The sequence below is a fragment of the Ranitomeya variabilis genome, chromosome 2, assembly GCF_051348905.1.
Source record: "Ranitomeya variabilis isolate aRanVar5 chromosome 2, aRanVar5.hap1, whole genome shotgun sequence".
NCBI lineage: Eukaryota > Metazoa > Chordata > Amphibia > Anura > Dendrobatidae > Ranitomeya > Ranitomeya variabilis.
In genome coordinates, this window is record NC_135233.1 from 367704709 (window position 1) to 367727358 (window position 22650).

At 39.5% G+C, this 22650-nt stretch overlaps 1 protein-coding gene across 1 annotated transcript in view; it reads left to right on the top strand.

Moving 5' to 3' along the window:
- The window catches only part of PLEKHG2 (pleckstrin homology and RhoGEF domain containing G2), a 133727-nt gene that overhangs the window by 24712 nt on the left and 86365 nt on the right, over window positions 1–22650 (top strand). Inside the window, exons 2-3 of the mRNA XM_077285887.1 lie at window positions 3595–3679; window positions 21266–21340. Coding sequence (XP_077142002.1) covers window positions 21292–21340 — 49 coding nt within the window. The 5' untranslated portion in view covers window positions 3595–3679; window positions 21266–21291. The remainder of the gene's footprint in view (window positions 1–3594; window positions 3680–21265; window positions 21341–22650) is intronic.

Here is a 22650-nt window from a genome sequence, read left to right on the forward strand (position 1 = left end):
TAACATCAGTGACTGTAGGTTGCAATCACTACTTGGTCGTGGATGCACTATATTGATGACTAATGCAACTAGTGAATAGCAGGACTGCAGAGGTTACAATTATCATGGGGTTGTGATGGTTCCGTAGGACATTTATGACATGCAGAGTATTGATGACTAATACAAATGGTAAATAGCAGGACTGCAGAGGTTACAATTAATATTGGGTTGTGATGGTTCCGTAGGACATTTATGTGATGCAGAGTATTGATAACTAATACAAATGGTGAATAGCAGGACTGCAGAGGTTACAATTAATATCAGGTTGTGATGGTTCCGTAGGACATTTATGGGATGCAGAGTATTGATGACTAAGACAAATGGTGAATAGCAGGACTGCAGAGGTTACAATTAATATCAGGTTGTGATGGTTCCGTAGGACATTTATGGGATGCAGAGTATTGATGACTAATACAAATGGTGAATAGCAGGACTGCAGAGGTTACAATTAATATCGGGTTGTGATGGTTCCGCAGGACATTTATGGAATGCGGAGTATTGATGACTTTTTTTAGTTTTATCATGATGTCATCACTGCAGACTAGTACAAATGGTGAATAGCAGGATTGCAGAGGATACAATTAATATCAGGTTGTGATGGTTCCGTAGGACATTTATGGGATGCGGAGTATTGATGACTTTTTTTAGTTTAATCGTGATGTCATCACTGCAGACTAGTACAAATGGTGAATAGCAGGATTGCAGAGGATACAATTAATATCGGGTTGTGATGGTTCCGTAGGACATTCATGGGATGCGGAGTATTGATGAAAATTTTTTAGTTGTACAATGATGTCATCACTGCAGACTAGTACAAATGGTGAATAGCAGGACTGCAGAGGTGACATTTACCATTGGGTTTTGATGATTCCATTGGACATTTATGGGATGTGGAGTATTGATTACATTTTTTTAGTTGTACAGTGATGTCATCACCGCAGACTAATACAAATGGTGAATAGTAGGACTGCAGAGGTTGCAATTACTAACAGGTTGCGATGGTTACATAGGAAATTTATGAGATGCAGAATATTGATGATTAATGCGAATGGTGAATGTCAGGAGTGCAGAGGTTACAATTAATATCAGGTTGTGATGGTTCCTTAGGACATTTATGGGATGCAGAGTATGGATGACTAATACAAATGGTGAATAGCAGAACTTCAGAGGTTGCAATTACTAATGGGTTGTGATGGTTCCATAGGAAATTTATGAGATGCAGAATATTGATGACTAATGCACATGGTGAATAGCAGGACTGCAGAGGTTGCAGTTAATATTGGGTTGTGATCACTGGCAGACACAGACAGAAAATGAACCATGTACAAGAACAATATATGAGCCCTTTTCAGCCCAAGAGCTCCTAAAAATGCAAAATTGCACCTGCTTTGGAGGTAGAAATGGGACCCCTTACCTTTTGGACCCCTGTGCGGCTGCACAGGTTGCACAAATGATATGTCTGCCCCTGGTTGTGATTGTTCCATAGGACATTTATGGGATGAGGAGTATCGATGACTAACACAAATAGTAAATATCAGCACTGCAGAAGTTGCAATTACTAACCGGTTGTGATGGTTCCATAGGACATTTGTGGGATGTGGAGTATGGATGACTTTTTTTAGATGTACAATGATGTCATCACTGCAGACTGAAACAAATGGAGTATAGAAAAACCACTGACATTACAATTACTATTGGGTTGTGATGTTTTCATTGGGCATTTATGGAATGCAGAGTTTGGATGATGCTATTTTTGTTTTATAACAAAAATAGCATTATTATTTACACCACTGCAACCAATCCATCTCAACAATCCTTCTACCCTCTCATACTTACATTTGAGGAAGCCATAGTGATTTTATGGAAATCCCTGTTAGGATGGTCACGTGTAGCATAGTAGAACTGGCATGGCTGAGACATGGTAGAGAATGTTATTTAGACGTTGATATTCATTTCTTTTCCTTCAATGAGAGGATGCCGGTGAAAGAGGCCTGAATTGTCGAGCGCACAATAGTCTACGAATTCTTACTTTTGGTGTCGACAGCCTCAATCATTTTCTAACTCTGGGTGTGAGTCTTTTATGAGATTACACTTCCATTACCAATATGAGGAAATGAAAAGTAATTGTGTTAATGAATCCCGGGAAGCCAGGCTTTATTGGCACCGGGCTGTCGATTTATGTGAGATTCCTGGATATGTGGAAAGCAGGAGGTGAAGGGTGGGCAGGGTATGGGGAAGAATTGGGAGAGGTCCTGCTGATAAGGATACGGATGGCTAATTAACTGTGGAAGTTTAAAATGTAAATGTCCTGTGTATGGGGGACCGGCGAGCCTTTATAGAGCCACAATAATGGCTCGTTGCCAGCGGTCTTCTAAGTTCTAACCATAGAAGAACATAGCGGAAAAATTCTTACAAATATATGGCCGCCTCGATCCTACCTCTTATCTGCAGCCAACATGTAGCAAATAGGGTTTCACATAACACATCTCACAATTATCATGATGGGGGGCTTAAAAAAACTGTGTATAAGTGTTAGGGTCAGAGCCAAACTCAAGGTTTCCAAAGGGTTAATCTCAAGTTTGTCTCGGTCATCTCTATTCTCTCCACGCCTCCCACCGTCTAATACTTCTTGTTGTACCATTGGGTACTGGTGTCCTGGGTAATTACTGTTCACAGATTTTGTTTGATGATTTTTTTTTAGCTTAAATGCATGTATTTGGGACTAAAAATCATTTTTACAATTGGGTTCCATTTGAAATTGTGCACCGTTTGGCTTTTATCAGAACTTATTTTGCCAGCAAGTTCGTTTTTATTTTTGGTCTGTAGTCCTAAATGAGCTGGGAGGAGCTCAGAAGAAAAAAGATAAAAAAATTACAAAATCTCTTACTGGAACAACAGAATGAGCTCACTGATGGATACATCATACATGTGTCCTGCTCATGCCCATGTACACCACCAACACTCTACAGCAGTTGTGGCCCCCAAGACGAGCTCTTAGGGACCCAATTGTAGAAAAGGCAAATAGTGCAAAGTGTTTAAGGAACCCAACTGAATGCATTTAAGTAAGAAAAAATGGCAACCTCTTTAATGTCTACGCCATGCTATTTCACAAAATGACATTAAAATAGTAGAGCACATGTAGGCAAGGGTGGTCTGGATCTATGGGGTAATAGTAGAGCCATCCTGGTACTATGGCAAAGGAGTCATTTTACCCCATAGACGTCAGGTTGTCCACTTTTGGGGCCATTCTTCTTTTGTCACCTTAAACAATTTTTGGTGTTGTTTTTCATTAAAAAGAATCACCAATTTACCTTTATGGGCTGTTTTTTGCTCTACAAATTCTACCATGGACATGACCATGGACACCACCAACACCCTATTGCAGTCAAAGCCCCTAAGATCAGCTCTTAGGGACCTAACCGTAGAAAGAAATCTACTAGGAAGTGTCAGTACAACATGTGCTTTATTAGTTTACTGACATCCATTACATCCATTTCCATGTCTTACACATTAACCTTTACTTTCTGACCATCTAACATTTTCATATCTTTCCAGCTTCTGAGCTACTAGGCTCTTCATCCTCCTCAGAATTTACGTCCTCTCACAATGGGATGAAGATATCTGGCAGTGGCTATTTTTGGTGAGTCTCAGATCATTATTTCCGTCACGGTGAATGCCAATTTCCTCTCACATCCTCTATAATGTATATTCTATCCACCATACTAACAGCATCGTATTTTGTAGACCTCTAACCTGAAAGTCCCATAATAACTTTTCTAACTGACGTAATGGATCTTCAAAGCCAAAATCGATTTGGCGTTGGCTAGATTAGGGTGCGGAGTCTCAGTAATCTCCCTTTTTTTCTCCCTTGGTCCCAGTTTGCACTTTCACGGTTGGATTCTCAAGTCCTCCATGTAGTCACCAATTGGTAATGCAGGTGGCACCATAGCGTACCCAAAGGCCATGTCCAAGAACGTGGTCAGCATGGGACAAACCAGTGGATGAGATGGAGACGTAGAAGATGGGTAAAGGGTCAAAATGGGGATAGAAGAGGTACTAGGTCACAAATCTTAACTGATGAGTAGAAAACTTACACGTAAGGGATCCTAAAATCTAAGACCTCATTGAGAACCCTCCCTATTATCAGCATGTAAAGATCCCCCAGCTACTTCTAGGGGAGAATACAGAGCCTCACAGAAGCACCATATGGCACATAGAGCAATTACAGGTTCATAAGGACTGGTGTTGTATAGGATCCACGCTTGCTGTTTTGTGACGAGCATGGATGGACCCTAACAGGTTAAATCATTTTTTCTAAAGCCAAATTCTTCTAATCAGACCTGGTCAGGGGTGACTTGGCCCTTCCTTGTTTCGATCACTCCCACTACAATTAGTGTTTTTTTTGCTTCTTTTTTTAATATCTCGTCTCCACAAAGAGCTCATTGTCCTGTAAATGTCAGGGATGCCTCCATGCCTGTTGGTCTGTATGGGGATGTCCTGGACTGCAGATGTCCACGGTACTCCTACCACATTCGAACTATTGTTTATTTGCAGAGTTTACGGTGATGACAATCGGATTATTCATCTTCATACACGACCTCTGTGTAGAGCTGCTCCCTCCTTCATAGCTTTCATTTCTTAGAATTCTCAAAGGCAAACATTAAAAAAACAAAACTGTGCTCTTAAAGTATACAAAAACTTGACGTACATGGAGCAAAGACCTACATTATTGTAGGATTTTTTAATATGATAGGGGGCTGGCTGTGGGGGAATACAGCCCACTTCACTTCTTCCTTGGAGAATCCACAGCAAGTTTACAGTGCCCACTGGAAAATGGGAAGGGTTCAGCTTGAGGTAGAAATAGGCCTCTTTGTGGATCCCACTGCAGACCCCAAAGGCCCTTCTGAAATGTGATCTTAAATTTCATCTTTAGTGCACATCGCCGTTCATTATGAGTGATTGGACCCTTTTTCAAGTTGTCTAAATGGTTGACAAGTCAGACTGGTTAATAACTAGAGACAAGGATGCGCACATTAAGTATTGTAGGAATGCCCTAATGGGCCAGTGTGACTATATCCCAAGCATCAACAGCATGTGTGAGTTCAATATATGTAATTATCTAGGAAGCTGAGGACTGTTGTACATGAGTGATGTCATCACAGAGGAGCAATAGTATCACTTAAAGGGATTCTAGAAAGTAATTTTTAAATAGAGTCTTAAGGCATTCTAAGTTAATTCACTGGAACCTAGTCCATCGCTGCCAGACCAAAGCCCTGCAAACCTCTTACCTGTCGGCATCCCCAGTGCTTCTACTGATTAGTAGACCCAGAACAACGTCATGCTTGTGTCGCGCCCCCCGCCCACCAACAATAACGTCACGCTAGACCTACTAGACAGAATAGGTGCCAGGGATGCTGGCAGTTGGGGTGAGGATCACAAGGCTCTAGTTCATTAATGCAAACTTCTTCATAAATAGAATCTGTCAAAAAGATCAACCCACCAAAACCACATATGGAGACATGCAGGTCTCTGAAATGTAAATCCATTGACATTTTTATATGTTCTCTCTGCTGCTGTATTTCCAGGTAATTATTGTTTTTATACATATATAAATGTGGCATTAAGTGCTCTGGGTGTGACAGAGCACTTCCCAAGCAATTGCCATCCTATGTTTTCCCGCCCAGCACCAGCATCTTTAGCTTGATTGATAGCTCACTGTCTATGTGATGTCAGGAGCCAGGCAAGGAAATCAGACAGTAATGCCATGCCCAGATCACTTAATGGATTATTTCCATGATTTAAAATGCTACTTACTCGGCAATGCAGCAAAAGATAGGCAATGCAGCAACAGATAGACGATATAAAGGTGTTGATAGATTTACATTTCATAGACTTGCATATATATGTGGTTTGGAGGGGTTGATGTTACTGATTGATTCACTTTAAGCCCTTCATACACATTAGATAACTGTTGGTCGTTTGGCCGGCAGCTATCTTCCCCTATTCACCCATATGGGAGCCACCGCCAAAACTCCACTGGTGACAATTTATATTCCAGAGAACAAAAGGATCGGCCATTGGAGATACAACATGCCAGATCCTTCTCTTCCCAGACATAATCTGTCAGAGAATAGTCAGGAGGTCCCCATACACATTAGATTGTCTATATTGGCAGGTTTGGCCAACTTTAGCTTAATGTGTATGGAGGCCTTTAATTCTTATTGTCAGCATGGGGCAATAATATGCCAATGAGGAGGATAAGGGTGTGAGGAGCAGAGAGGAGATCATTAGAGGACCTTACTACAGAAGCTGGATGAGAGGAAGAGGGAGATTAGGAGAATGTTTACAGAAAACACATGAGAAGAGCTCAGAAAAGATCTGCCTTCTAGGCTCCTCTAATGACCAGATGTTGGGGAGAGGAGGAACACAAATTATTTCTCTTACTGAACCATGGCTGAGTGATTTCAGACTCCCTACTTTCCCAGGAAAGATTGACCTTCATTTTACAGTACAAACCCAATCAGTAGCTGTGAGGTTAGGAGGTATCTGCAAGGCTTCCAAGATGACCAGCATATACCAAAGTCCCTATTTAAGTCAATGTTTGACTTAGTTTCATTAGCCTGGTTACAAACATAATTGACTTTTGAATTCTCCATGGACACAGTAGTCCCGGTGGTGGGCTACCATCCATCTAACATGCTTTTTCATGCCTCGTCGCCCTCTAGAATGTCCTTCTTTGATATCCACATGCAACCATTAATTATCCTACTTGTTTACTCCCTCTGCATTTCTACCATAAAAACTTAGAAGGAAACTGACTTCTGAGAGCAAAATCTATCGTTTTTCATGGAAATTCAATTTGATCCAAAGGATACGACCTTACGACTGATGGGATGAGAACAATAAGGGGATAACACTAAATGGAGTCATCGGGACTTAGTTAACATTGAAGAAGTGGACATGAGAAGTAGAGCATGCCAGACCCCACCAATATGATATTAATGACCTCTCCTAAGGATTTCTAAATCCTGGTCATCATTCAATAAATAATCCTCTCATTCTCTTGGGGGATAAGCTGTTGCAAAAGATATTCTGCAGCACCTTGGTCCTCTCTCCCCACTGAAAATACGTGCTCATTTGTCATAGCTTTTGTGCTGGGAGGCAGCATTTTGGAGAAAAATCTGTTGAGTGTTGGGTCATTTGGCCAACAGCAATCTAAAGCCAGGCATACACGAGACAGTTGACGAATGACCATTCTACTCCGCCAACATCTATCTCTGCATAGACAGGACAGGACCGCTGGACTTGTGAATGGTTCAATGAGCAAAGAGGAGAAAGCCGCTGCCAGATGCCTCTAATTGTGGCTTCTTTACCCTGAAAACAAAAGGATAGGTGTTATAATTTCAATACCCCAGTCTTTCAATCACCTTGACATCATCTGTTGGTGGAAAGATAGGAGGTCCCATATATATCTGATGATCAGCTGGTCCTTGCCAAAATCGGATAACTTTCATCTAATGTGTATGGGGGTCTTAAAGTGTATATCAGCTATTATTAGCTAATGTATGGTAATTTGTAAATGTGAATCCGCCAAAAGGATCCAGAGATATGGGACTTTTAATTTAGTGCTTATTTTTATGGTCTTTATAAGGGGGCGTGGCTCACAGGCTCCTCTGGGGCGTGCCTTTGGGCTGCACTGCATAATTACCCTGTGGGTCATGCCCCCTTGTACAGACCATAAAAATTTTCACTAGATAAAGAGGCCGATATCTCTGGAACCATGTGGCGGATTTACATTCATAAATAATATAAGGGCTAAAACTAGCCACTTTTGTCACACACACATATATGTATATATCTATATATACACGTGTGTGTATGTGTGTGTGTATATATATATATATATATATATATATATATATATATATATACAGTGGAGAAAAAAGTATTTAGTCAGCCACCAATTGTGCAAGTTATCCAACTTAAAAAGATGAGAGAGGCCTGTAATTGACATCATAGGTAGACCACAACTGTGAGAGTCAAAATGAGAAAACTGATCCAGAAAATCACCTTGTCTGATTTTGCAAGATTTGTGGCTCTCACAGACCTGTAACTTCTTCTTTAAGAGGCTCCTCTGTCCTCCACTCATTACCTGTAGTAATTGCACCTGTTTGAACTTGTTATCAGTATAAAAGACACCTGTCCACACCCTCAAACAGTCACACTCCAAACTCCACTCCAGAAACAAAATTGTAGCCCTGCACCAGGCTGGGAAGACTGAATCTGCAATAGGCAAGCAGCTTGGTGTGATGAAATCAACTGTGGGAGCAATAATAAGAAAATGGATGACATACAAGACCGCTATAATCTCCCTCGATCTGGGGCTCCACGCAAGATCTCACCCCGTGGAATCAAAAGATCACAAGAGCGGTGAGCATAAATCCCAGAACCACACAGGGGGACCTAGTGAATGACCTGCATAGAGCTGGGACCACCGTAACAAAGACTACCATCAGTAACACACTACACCACCAGGGACTCAGATCCTGCAGTGCCATACGTGTCCCCCTGCTTAAGCCAGTACATGTCCAGGCCCGTCTGAAGTTTGCTAGAGAGCATTTGGATTATCCAGAAGAGTATTGCGAAAATGTCATATGGTCTGTTGAAACCAAAGTAGAACTGTTTGGTAGAAACAAAACTTGTTGTGTTTGGAGGAGACGGAATGCTGAGTTGCATCCAAAGAACACCATACCTACTGTGAAGCATGGGGGTGGCAACATCATGCTTTGGGGCTGTTTATCTGCAAAGGAACCGGGATGACTAATCCGTGTACATGAAAGAATGAATGGGGCCATGTAATGTGAGATTTTGAGTGCAAACCTCTTTCCATCAACAAGGGCATTGAAGATGAAACATGGATGGGTCTTTCAGCGTGGTAATGATCCCAAGCACACCGCCAGGACAACGAAGGAGTGGCTTCATAAGAAGCATATGAAGGTCCTGGAGTGGCCTAGCCAGTCTCCAGATCTCAACCCCATAGAAAATCGTTGGAGGCAGTTGAAAGTCCGTGTTGCCCAGCGACAGGCCCAAAACATCAGTGCTCTAGAGGAGATCTGCATGGAGAAATGGGCCAACATACCACCAACAGTGTGTGCCAACCTTGTGAAGACTTACAGAAAACGTTTGACCTCTGTCATTGCCAACAAACGATATATAACAAAATAATGAGATGAACTTTTGTTAATGACCAAATACTTATTTTCCACCGTAATTTGGAAAATAAATCTTACCAAATCAGACAAGGTGATTTTGTGGATTTGTTTTCTCATTTTGACTCTCATAGTTGTGGTCTACCTATGATGTCAATTACAGGTCTCCCTCATTTTTTTAAGTGGGAGAACTTGCACAACTGGTGGCTGACTAATGTGTGTGTGTGTATATATATATATATATATATATATATATACACATTATTATATGGCATATAGTGGTATCAATATACCATACTATAGGCTGATATATATATATATATATATATATATATATATATATATATATATATATATGATAGCAGTATACTTTATATAATATCAGTATTGCACAGTATGTTACATGTGATATCATATATATAATTGTCTAAGGGTCACTTCCGTCTGTCTGTCCTTCTGTCTGTCTTTCTGTCACGGATATTCATTGGTCGCGGCCTCTGTCTGTCATGGAATCCAAGTCGCTGATTGGTCTCGCCAGCTGCCTGTCATGGCTGCCGCGACCAATCAGCGATGGCCACAGTCCAATTAGTCCCTCCCTACTCCACTGCAGTCAGTGCACGGCGCCTGCTCCATACTCTCCGCAGTCAGTGCCCGCTCCATACTCCCCTCCAGTCACCGCTCACACAGGGTTAATGCCAGCGGTAACGGACCGCGTTATGCTACGTGGCTGGGCAATATACTACGTGACTGGGCAATATGCTACGTGGGCATGCATATTCTAGAATACCCGATGCGTTAGAATCGGGCCACCATCTAGTATTATATATTATCAGTATTGTACAGTATGTTACATGTGATATCAGTGTATATTATATAATATCAGTATTGTACAGTGTATTATATGTGATATCAGTGTATATTATATAGTATCAGTATGGTACAGTATATAATATGTGATATCAGTATATATTATATAATATCAGTATTGTACAGTATATTATAAGTGATATCAGTTTATATTATATAATATCAGTATTGTACAGTAGATTATATGTGATATCAGTATATATTATATAATATCAGTATTGTACAGTATATTATATGTGATATGAGCATATATTACATATCAGTATTGTACAGTGTATTATAAGTGATATCAGTTTATATTATATAAAATAAGTAGTGTACAGTTATTATAGGTGATATTGGTACATATTATGTAATATCAGTATTGTACAGTATATTATATGTGATATCAGTATATATTATGTAATATCAGTATTGTACAGTTATTATGTGTGATATCAGTAGATATTATATAATATCAGCATTGTACAGTGTATTATATGTGATATCAGTATATATTATATAATATCAGCATTGTACAGTGTATTATATGTGATATCAGTATATATTATATAATATCAGTATTGTACAGTGTATTATATGTGATATCAGTATATATTATATAATATCAGTATTGTACAGTGTATTATATGTGATATCAGTATATATTATATAATATCAGTATTGTACAGTGTATTATATGTGATATCAGTATATATTATATAATATCAGTATTGTACAGTATATTATATGTGATATCAGTATATATTATATAATATCAGTATTGTGCTGTATATTATATGTGATATCAATGTATATTATATAATATCAGTATTGTGCTGTATATTATATGTGATATCAGTGTATATTATATAATATTAGTACATTATATGTCAAATCAGTGTATATTATATAATATCAGTATTGTACTGTGTATTATATGTGGTATCAGTGTATATTATATAATATCAGTATTGTACACTGTATTATATGTGATATCAGTGTATATTATATAATATCAGTATTGTACTGTGTATTATATGTGATATCAGTGTATATTATATAATATCAGTATATTATATATTATATGTGAAATCAGTGTATATTATATAATATCAGTATTGTACACTGTATTATATGTGATATCAGTGTATATTATATAATATCAGTATTGTACTGTGTATTATATGTGATATCAATGTATATTATATAATATCAGTATTGTGCTGTATATTATATGTGATATGAGCATATATTACATATCAGTATTGTACAGTAGATTATATGTGATATCAGTGTATATTATATAATATCAGTATTGTACAGTATATTATAAGTGATGTCAGTGTATATTATATAATATCAGTATTGTACAGTATATTATAAGTGATGTCAGTGTATATTATATAATATCAGTATTGTACAGTAGATTATATGTGATATCAGTGTATATTATATAGTAGTATCAGTATAACATATTGCAGCCTGATATCAGCATTATACACTATATTATATATCATTGTTGTATGTTGCATTTTGAGGGGATTTTGTTATTATTTATCGCATCCTCATATCACTGTTGAGCATATAACATGAGGCACTGAAATAAAACGTACATTGACAACCCAAAATGAAATCTTTTGTCCCAGATGTTCTAAGAGGAGAATGATGGAGCGTTTCTACTATCCCCCATGATAGACACAGTGCTATAATACATATATGTGCGTAGGCTAAGCATGGAGCGTATGGAACAGTCTGAGAAGCTTGCGGTCTACTCTGTCTTGTAAGGATCTTCTTGCTGCTGCGGTTGTCTCCTCTGCTCCAGCTGTGGGGACATTGTGAGATTACTGCAGCATTCCTGTACACAGCCCCCTCCTCCCTGCACCAACATCCAAACCCTTGTCTCCTTCCCCTACTGAGCCCCCTCCAGATGGTTAACCCTCTCCTCATCTGGATGGCCAGCACAGACTCAGTGCTAAACTGTCAATTCAGAAAATAACTTTTAATACCCTAAAATGTGCTGTCCTAAGTCATCTAATCTCTTTGTGAGTACAGAAGTATGAGGGATGGCGCGGCCCTGCATGCCCTGTATACATAACCTATTGACATAGTTATTTTGAATGCACATAATAGTTCCGTGTACATAAAATGACCATGAGGTACAGAGTCCAAATAACAGTGCCATACAGAGTCCAAATAAAAGTGCCATACAGTGTCCGAATAACAGTGCTGTACAGTGTCCAAATAAAAGTGCTATACAGAGTCCAAATAAAAGTGCTATACAGTGTCCAAATAAAAGTGCTATACAGTGTCCAAATGACAATGGTATACAGTGTCCAAATAACAGTGGTATACAGAGTCCAAATAAAAGTGCCATACAGTGTCCAAATAAAAGTGTATACAGTGTCCAAATAAAAGTGCTATACAGTGTCCGAATAACAGTGCTGTACAGTGTCCAAATAAAAGTGCTATACAGTGTCCAAATAACAGTGCTGTACAGAGTCCAAATAAAAGTGCTATACAGTGTCCAAATAAAAGTGTATACATTGTCCAAATAAAAGTGCCATACAGTGTCCGAATAACAGTGCTGTACAGAGTCCAAATAAAAGTGCTATACAATGTCCAAATAACAATGGTATACAGTGTCCAAATAAAAGTGCCATACAGTGTCCGAAAAACAGTGCTGTACAGTGTCCAAATAAAAGTGCTATACAATGTCCAAATAACAGTGCCATACAGAGTCCAAATAAAAGTGCCATACAGTGTCCGAATAACAGTGCTGTACAGTGTCCAAATAAAAGTGCTATACAGAGTCCAAATAAAAGTGCTATACAGTGTCCAAATAAAAGTGCTATACAGTGTCCAAATGACAATGGTATACAGTGTCCAAATAACAATGGTATACAGAGTCCAAATAAAAGTGCCATACAGTGTCCAAATAAAAGTGTATACAGTGTCCAAATAAAAGTGCTATACAGTGTCCGAATAACAGTGCTGTACAGTGTCCAAATAAAAGTGCTATACAGAGTCCAAATAAAAGTGCTATACAGTGTCCAAATAAAAGTGTATACAGTGTCCAAATAAAATTGCCATACAGTGTCCGAATAACAGTGCTGTACAGAGTCCAAATAAAAGTGCTATACAATGTCCAAATAACAATGGTATACAGTGTCCAAATAAAAGTGTATACAGTGTCCAAATAAAATTGCCATACAGTGTCCGAATAACTGCTGTACAGAGTCCAAATAAAAGTGCTATACAGTGTCCAAATAACAATGGTATACAGTGTCCAAATAACAGTGCCATACAATGTCCAAATAACAGTACCATACAGTGTAAAAATAAAAGTACCATACAATGTCTAAATAACAATGCTATACAGAGCCCAAATAAAAGTGCCATACCGAGTCCAAATAACAATGCTATACAGTGTCCAAATAACAGTGCCATACAATGTCCAAATAACAGTGCTATACAGTGTCCAAATAAAAGTGTATACAGTGTCCAAATAAAAGTGCTATACAGTGTTCAAATAAAAGTACCATACAGTGTCCAAATAACTTTTCTATACAGTGTCCAAATAACTTTGTTATACAGTGTCCAAATAAAAGTGCTATACAGTGTCCAAATAAAAGTACCATACAGTGGCCAAATAACTTTTCTATACAGTGTCCAAATAACAGTGCTATACAGTGTCCAAATAAAAGTGCTATACAGTGTCCAAATAACAGTGCTGTACAGAGTCCAAATAAAAGTGCTATACAGTGTCCAAATAAAAATGGTATACAGTGTCCAAATAACAATGGTATACAGTGTCCAAATAAAAGTGTATACAGTGTCCAAATAAAATTGCCATACAGTGTCCGAATAACAGTGCTGTGCAGAGTCCAAATAAAAGTGCTATACAGTGTCCAAATAACAATGGTATACAGTGTCCAAATAACAGTGCCATACAATGTCCAAATAACAGTACCATACAGTGTAAAAATAAAAGTACCATACAATGTCTAAATAACAATGCTATACAGAGCCCAAATAAAAGTGCCATACAGAGTCCAAATAACAATGTTATACAGTGTCCAAATAACAGTGCCATACAATGTCCAAATAACAGTGCTATACAGTGTCCAAATAAAAGTGCCATACAGAGTCCAAATAACAGTGCTATACAGTGTCCAAATAAAAGTGTTTACAGTGTCCAAATAAAAGTGCTATACAGTTTCCAAATAAAAGTACCATACAGTGTCCAAATAACTTTTCTATACAGTGTCCAAATAACTTTGTATAGCACTTTTATACAGTGTCCAAATAAAAGTACCATACAGTGGCCAAATAAGTTTTCTATACAGTGTCCAAATAACAGTGCTGTACAGTGTCCAAATAAAATTGCCATACAGTGTCCGAATAACAGTGCTGTCCAGAGTCCAAATAAAAGTGCTATACAGTGTCCAAATAACAATGGTATACAGTGTCCAAATAACAATGGTATACAGTGTAAAAATAAAAGTACCATACAATGTCTAAATAACAATGCTATACAGAGCCCAAATAAAAGTGCCATACAGAGTCCAAATAACAATGCTATACAGTGTCCAAATAACAGTGCCATACAATGTCCAAATAACAGTGCTATACAGTGTCCAAATAAACGCGCCATACAGAGTCCAAATAACAGTGCTATGCAGTGTCCAAATAAAAGTGTATACAGTGTCCAAATAAAAGTGCTATACAGTGTCCAAATAAAAGTACCATACAGTGGCCAAATAACTTTTCTATACAGTGTCCAAATAACTTTGTTATACAGTGTCCAAATAACAGTACAATACAGTGTCCAAATAACAGTGCCATACAGTGTCCAAATGATAGTGCAATGCAATATCCAAAGAACAGTGCCATTCAGTGTCCCCAAAAAGTGTCATAAAGTGTCCAAATACCAGTGCAATACAATGTGCAAATAACAGTACCACAGAGTCTCCAAATAACAGTACAATATAGTGCCCAAATAATGTTGTACAGTGTCCAAAGAAAAGTGCTATAATGCCATACAGTGTCCAAATAACAGTGCCATATAATTTGAAATAAAAGTGCCATACAGTGTACAAAGAAAAGTGCTATACAGTGTCAAAATAACAGTGCGATACAGTGTCAAAATAATAGTGCAATTAAATATACAAATAGCAGTGCAGTACAGTGCCCCCCAAAAAGTGCCATACAGTGTTCAAATTAAAGTGATAAAACTGCCACATAGTGTCCAAATAACTTTGCTATACAGTGTCCACATAACACTGCCTTCCAGTGTCCAAATAATAATGCAATGCAATATCCAAATAAAAGTGCCATACTGAGTCCAAATAACAGTGTAATACAGTGCCCAAATAATAATGCGATATGTTGTCCAAATAATGTTGTAGAGTGCCCAAATAAAAGTGCTATACAGTGTCCAAATAACAGTGCCAGGCAGCGCTGAGCTTTTTCTGTCAACCATGAGCTGCCGAGCTCAGTTATTGGCTGCAGAGCTGGTGATAAGACGTTAGTGCTGGAGACAATAGCACACATCGGGAACAGCAGTGGAGACTCAGGACTGGACCTGGGGAGGGGGGGGGCAAGCAAGTTTGTCCTTTTTTTTATCAAGCTGCTTTTGGGGACAGGAGTTCTCCTTTATGAGAACAGGTCATGGAGCATTTGCCCCCTTTTCTCCCACATTTTCCAGCCCAAGATTTTTTGAAACGTATGAAGATTAATCAGACAATTTGGACAATGAGCTGGCCCATGGCCCAGAAATATGAGCCACAGACTCTACAATTCACAGGAATGAGGGCATGTTACATGTAGTGATGAGCTGACGAGGAGCGGACATGTCTACGGGTCTACAGCCTGTGACGGGATCTGGGATGAACACTGCGGAGATATTAGTTACATCGGGTCATTGTCGGGAAAGACATTTTCAATGGTTGGCAAAGTGTAATCATTGTAAAATGTGAGCAGTCTATGAAAGTTTTTCCGGAGTTCAACTGTAAGGACATAAAGCTTTTCTCCTAGTCGTGCACATGGGTGATGCCAAGACACGTCCTAATGCCACACACCGGACACCATGCCCAACCATAAATCCCAGCCATAGTCCTCTGGGCAGCATTACAGGGCAGAATAATCACTGTTCTGTTTATAGGAACTTTTTACATGCACACCACATTATAGTTATTGGCTACGTCTGGTTAGAGCTTGTGCAAAGCCACGGACATGGGTCCTCTATGGCGGGACATGGGTCCTCTATGGCGGGTCATGGATCCTCTATGGTAGGACATGGGTCCTCTATGATGGCAAAAAAAACAGTACACAGGCAGAGATGCTTACCTGTCCAAGGCCTCCAAACAATTACACTAACCAAAGTGCAGCGGGCCCAAGTTAAGATGGTGGATGACAGATACTCAGGCGCAATAATACCGATAATGCAGCCAGCCTACAATCAGGATTTGGCCGCCTGGCACACCTGTGCAAAATGATCTGTATGTGGCATGTTCACACAGAAATGCAGAGCATATGGCTTGGACAGGTAAGCATCTCTGCCTGTGTACTGTTTTTTTGTCAAGAATAGTGGAGGTTTTTTCCTCTATGATGGGTCATGGGTCCTCTATGGCGGAAAATGGGTCCTCTATGCTATGTTGGTGCATGGGTCCTCTGGTGGACATGGGTCCTCTATGGCAGGACATGAGTCCTCTTTGGCGGGGCATGGGTCCTCTATGGCGGAACATGGATTATTTATGCTAGGACATAGGTCCTTTATGGTGGGGCATGGGTCCTTTATGGCTGGACATGGGACATTTATGGCAGGGCATGGGTCCTCTATGGTGGGCCATGGGTCATTTATGGTGGAGCATGGGTCCTCTATGGCAGGGCATGGGTCCTCTATGGCGGGGCATGGGTCTTCTATGGCAGGTCATGGGTCCTCTATGGTGGGGCATGGGTACTCTATGGCAGGTCATGGGTCCTCTATGGTGGGGCATGGGTAGTCTATGGCGGGGCATGGGTCCTCTATGGCCGGTCATGGGTCCTCTATGGCAGGACATGGGTCGTCTATGGTGGGGCATGGGTACTCTATGACGGGACATGGAGTCCTTACAGGTCTGCACTACTATGTTCTGCACTAGGGTGTTCTACAAGGTCTATGTACTGTCATATGTTGTGCTGTCAGGTCCAAGTGCTGCTATATGTTGTGCTGTCAGGCCCATGTACTATCATATGGTGCACTGTCAGATCCCTGTATTGAAGTACAGTGTGCTGTGAGTTTTCCATAATGCCATATGGTGTGCTAACACATCTGTGTATTGCCATGTGATGTAATAACAGGTCTTTTATCCTACCCTTTACTGTACTGCCATATTGTGAACTGTGGGGTCAATGTGCTGCATTATGTTGTGCTATCAGGTCTCGGTACTTTGATATGCCATGAAGGCAGATTCACATACTGCTATACTGTGTATTGTTAGGTACGTGAGCGACAGTATGGCGTGAAGAGGTTTGGTGTGCTGGTAGGTCCGTGTACTTCCATATGTGTTGCCCCTGGGTTCACATATTGCAATATGGTATACTGACATGTATGTATACTGCTATATAGTGTACTGACAGTACTGTATACTGCCATATGGTGTGCTGTCAGACCTGTGTGCCGCAGTATGGTGTGTTATTATGAAAGTATACTGCCATATAGCGTACTGTCATGTTTGTATGCTGCATGTAGTGTACTGACAGTCCGGTGTACTGTCATATGGTGTGCTGCCATATAGTGTACAGTATACTGATATAACATTGCACCATACTACAGCACACAGATCTGATAGCACACCAAATGGCAGTACACAGGACTGTCAGTACACTATATGGCAGCACACCACATGGCAGTACACAGGACTGTCAGTACACCATATGGTAGTGCACAGGTATATTGGTATACTGCCATATGGTGTACTGACAGGTCACTGTGTTCTATAATGCACCATATTCTCTACTGAAACAAGGCAGCTCCATAGGAGGCACTAGGATGTACAATATGGGTCCATGGCAGACTATGGGCACCATATTATGGATCCATTACATGTGAGCAGGAGATCTATTAAGTCTGTTGTCTCTGGCTCTTTCAGTGGTTAGCTGTCGGGATTACTGGGTGGTAGATGTGAGAACATTCCCTTTAATGTTTTGGACCCTATATGTTACATATGAGCTTCCCCCACATCATATTACAAATCTGATCCTCGGCGCGGAGAACAGTAGGCATAAGCCAACGCTCGGTACAGAATCCAAATCTTTCCATGTTCAGAAGTGGAAACTCCTCATACATCATCCGGAATGAACTTGAAGACAGATTAAGCTTTTCATCAGAGACAAATTATATCAGAATCACATGTGAAGGAAGCAATTAAGATGGCGAAATGCTCCAAGCTGGGATGAAACACAAGCACAACCTCAGGCGTCGTCTGATATGTTGCCCAGGACTCAGAACAGGGATATTTCCTCTCCACTCACTGGGATCGGAGATCATCAATGGCTCTTTATGGTAGAGGGGGCTAGTAAGTAGAAGGGGCTTGCCAGATCCGGACCCTAATCTATTAAGTAGAGTAGAAAGAGGATGCAAAAAGCGTCTCTCTCTGTGGAGGACCTGAGAGTCCATTGATATCAATAGGTGCTATGTAATTCTTCTCTTCCCCAGTGGGGGTGCTGCAGAGAAATCAAACACTTGCTAAAAGGTTCTCTCAAAACTGATTGCTAGTGATCAGCCAAATATCATGGGACCCTTATAGTAAAAAGGAATAGGACTAAATGGACAAGACTACTTGGGCCCAACTATGGCAAGAATGGCAGGAAAGTCTGCGTTCTGCTAAAATGCAAGCAGAGGCAACTTTAAATTTGCCACCCATGGGAAAGTTTTATTTAGGACATTGATATATTTGGGATTGTGTTTTTTTGTATGTTTTGGCGTACTTTGTTACCTATTATCACCACTTGCAGTACCATTTTTCACCACTACTTAATGCATCAATTCTTTAGACATCAATGGAACAGCGCCCCCATCGATGAGCCATAACCTCATTGGGTGGTAGATCTTAAGGCTGATACAAAGAATATCTGTAAATATTTTATTTGTTAAAGTTAGTCATAATCAATCTGTATAAGTAGGATTCCCACATCTAAGATAGGGACAGCTATACTAGGTGGTAATTTTTCATTGAACTGATTCCTAGTAAAGGAAGAGGTATTTTTTTCCCCACATACAAAAATGTCTTATAAAATACATAACTTGTTCCACGAAGCTGGAATACAGGAAATTTGTGGCATGCAACAAAATATGGCTTATAAAATAGATAAATTTAGTTTGCACATGCGCACTACTGCCCAATGTCCCCTGTGTAGATTGAAGAGTAGTGAGCATGTGCAACAATTGCTCTATTAACTGTCTATAGGAGTGATGGTCACACGTGCTCACTACAGCTCCATCCTCACAGGGACCCTGGACTCCCTCTTCTCAAAATGGCTGCTTCCCCCCCATGGCCTTCGTTAACCTAGTAGTCCAGTTAGGACAACACCTTTAATGGTCAACCCAAAAGGAAGATGGATCCAAATTTAATGTGAGGTTTCCTAGACCCTGATAAAAAAATCACTAACAAGGCTCCTAACTATCACATGACATTTATAATTCCTCTTTTTAATGGCACGGAGGCCTAAAGATCGCGATACATCTTAAACACATGTTGGCCAAACTGAATAATTGTGGTGGACTACCTAAAGTGGTCTCGTGACTCACTTCAGATTAGAGCTGTCTGGTCAAAAAAGAATTCAGCATGTTGGATTTCATCCTTTGTTCCAGCCAGATGTTACAAATACCTAAAACACCTCGGGAAGACTTGGAAATAAGAGGAAGATCTGTCAGCTAAAGTAGGGTTAGGCTCACAGATACGACCACCTTTAGACAATCTCAGATATCAAGGTCAAGGTACAATTTCAACTTGTGCAACCACAATAATGACCCAACTTCCATCAAATTGGTCTCCCCTTTTGGTGATGGGTAAAGTGGTTTTTCGGGACTCACATATTAATGATCTGTCCATGGGATAGGTCATCAATATGAGATTGCATGGGGTCTGACAACCAAAACCCCCACCAAGAAGATGATATCTGCTTTAGAAGCCGGATGTAAGCAACGTATGTAACGGAAAACCACCACTCCGTACATTGAGTCGTGGCTGCTGCCGAATCCTGAACTTTATGTCACATTCAAGGGTCCACATTTTTCTTAAAGGACACTCTTTCAGCCTCTTTTCCAAATGACAATCAGCTGATCGCTGTCGTCCCAACATTGATACTTCTACCGATCACCTGTTTTCGGTGAAGGAGACTATGGACATGTTTTTGCTTTGGCTAACAGAAGGGGTTCCCTTCCAGAAGGTCAATCTAATTGACTAAAGGAGATATAGGAAGGGTTGCCCAGAAAGGTCTAACCCTCCTTGAAGACACATTGCAGTGTGCTATTGAGCTTCTTTATCCGAACACAAACACAAGAACAAACATACAAAGAAGTGAAATTTTCAGGAACCGCTTTTTTTGGTTGGCGGCGCATGATTTTTAGGCCGCACAGCTATTTCCTTTTCTTGCTGTCATTAAATTAGGTTGTGATAAATTACTGCATGCCTCGTTCCCACTTTTTTACCCCTTTCAGCACAGTTATATGTGAGGTTGGTGGGTTCACTTTAATTGCAGATATGGTCAATATAAACCAGTAGTAATAATACCGTTGGGCTGGAGGATTAGACCACAGGTTGTTAAATGCAGCCTTAGCTCCTCATCCGCTAAGTAGAAAGTAATTTGGTAGACCAGATACATAATTTATCTTTATAGATCACTGACCCATAGGATCTTGGCGTGAGCGGAGATCAGATCAATGGCGCTCCCTTACACAGTATGTACCGAAACATCGAACAAATGCCACATGTTACTAATTTTTATTACAGATACAACATATAGATACAGGCTCATATAAATTGTAATTTAACCATTTTTTTTGTATTTTAATTTAATATGTACCGTATTTTATTCCATTTTTTTTTACTTTAAACCCTACAAAATTAGAGACTAAGCAAGATCTAAATATTGCTTAACTTATCTAGCACTCTTTTTCACCACAGGACGGGGAGACCCCCATCTTTTCAACATGCCGGAAGGAGTCCTGAAAGGAAGCAGAAAGCGAACAGGTGAACAAGGTAGGTTCTTCAAAGAAAACTCTAGAAGACATGTTCAATTTTCTGAAGTGTCCTTTCTACCCCCTCACCTAACTTAGAGAAGTTTCAGTGTAAAATGCGAAGGGTAAATTTTTCAAAAATGTCTCTAATATAAAAGCAGCATAATTGGTGACCACACTGAACCTCATAAAGCATAGAGATCCAATGTGGGTAGTTTTGGTGGCAAGGTCTATTCGTTGGCAAACACATATTGCCTGGCAAGTTCCTTAGAAGATGGCCATTCTGAAAAGAGTAAAGAATTTACAGATGCATGCTTTAGATTAATCTTATGTCGTGCAAATGATTTTTCTTTTGTTTTTCTAAGTACTTGGTTTTAAACAACTGATGAGAATTTTAGCTTGATAATGTTGGGTTCATATAGGTAATCTTAGGCTATGTTTGGTAATGTTCTTTTAGTTGGGTAATATTGAGTTTGGACTAGGATCTAGGGTCAAGCTGGCTAATATAATAGGTTTAGTTTAGTAATGTTGTGTTTGGTTGGATAATGTTGAAATTAGTTTGTTAATGCTAAGTTTGGTTGGGTAATGTTGGGTTTAGTTGGGTAAAATTAGAATGATTTTGATAATGTTGAGTTTAGCTGGGTCATGTTGAATTTAGTTGGGTAATTTTGGGTTTAGTAGGATAATGTTGGATTTAGTTGGGTAATGTTCGATATCATTGGGTAATGTTAGGTTTAGCTTAGTTGGGCAATAAATTGGGTTTAGTTTGTTAATGCTAAGTTTGGTTTGATAATGTTGGGTTTAGTTGGGTAATATTAGATTTACTTTGATAACGCTGGGTTTAGTTGAGTCATGTTAAATTTGGCTGGGTAATGTTGCGCTTAGTAAGATAATGTTGGATTTAGGTGGGTAATGTTGGATATTGTTGGGTAATGTTGGGATTAGTTTGGTAATTTTAGATTTATTTTAATAATGTTGATTTTAGTTGGGTTATATTGGGTTTAGTTTTGTAATGTTAGGTTTAATAGGATAATGATGGATTTAGCTGGGTAATGTTAGGTTTCGTTGGGTAATATTGGGTTTAGTTTAGTTGAGTAATATATTGGTTTTAGTTGGCTAATGTGGAGTTTGATTTGATAATGTTGGCTTTAGTAGAGTCATGATAGATTTATTTTGGCAATGTTGAGTTTAGCTGAGTATTGTTGGCTTTGATTGGGCAATATTGATGTCACAGCTCAGATATCCCAGGGTTAGGTGCTCCTTCCCTATCCCTAAATTTAGAGGGCACCCTTGCTATCCCTGCTCCCCAGATTACTTATAATGGTGAACACG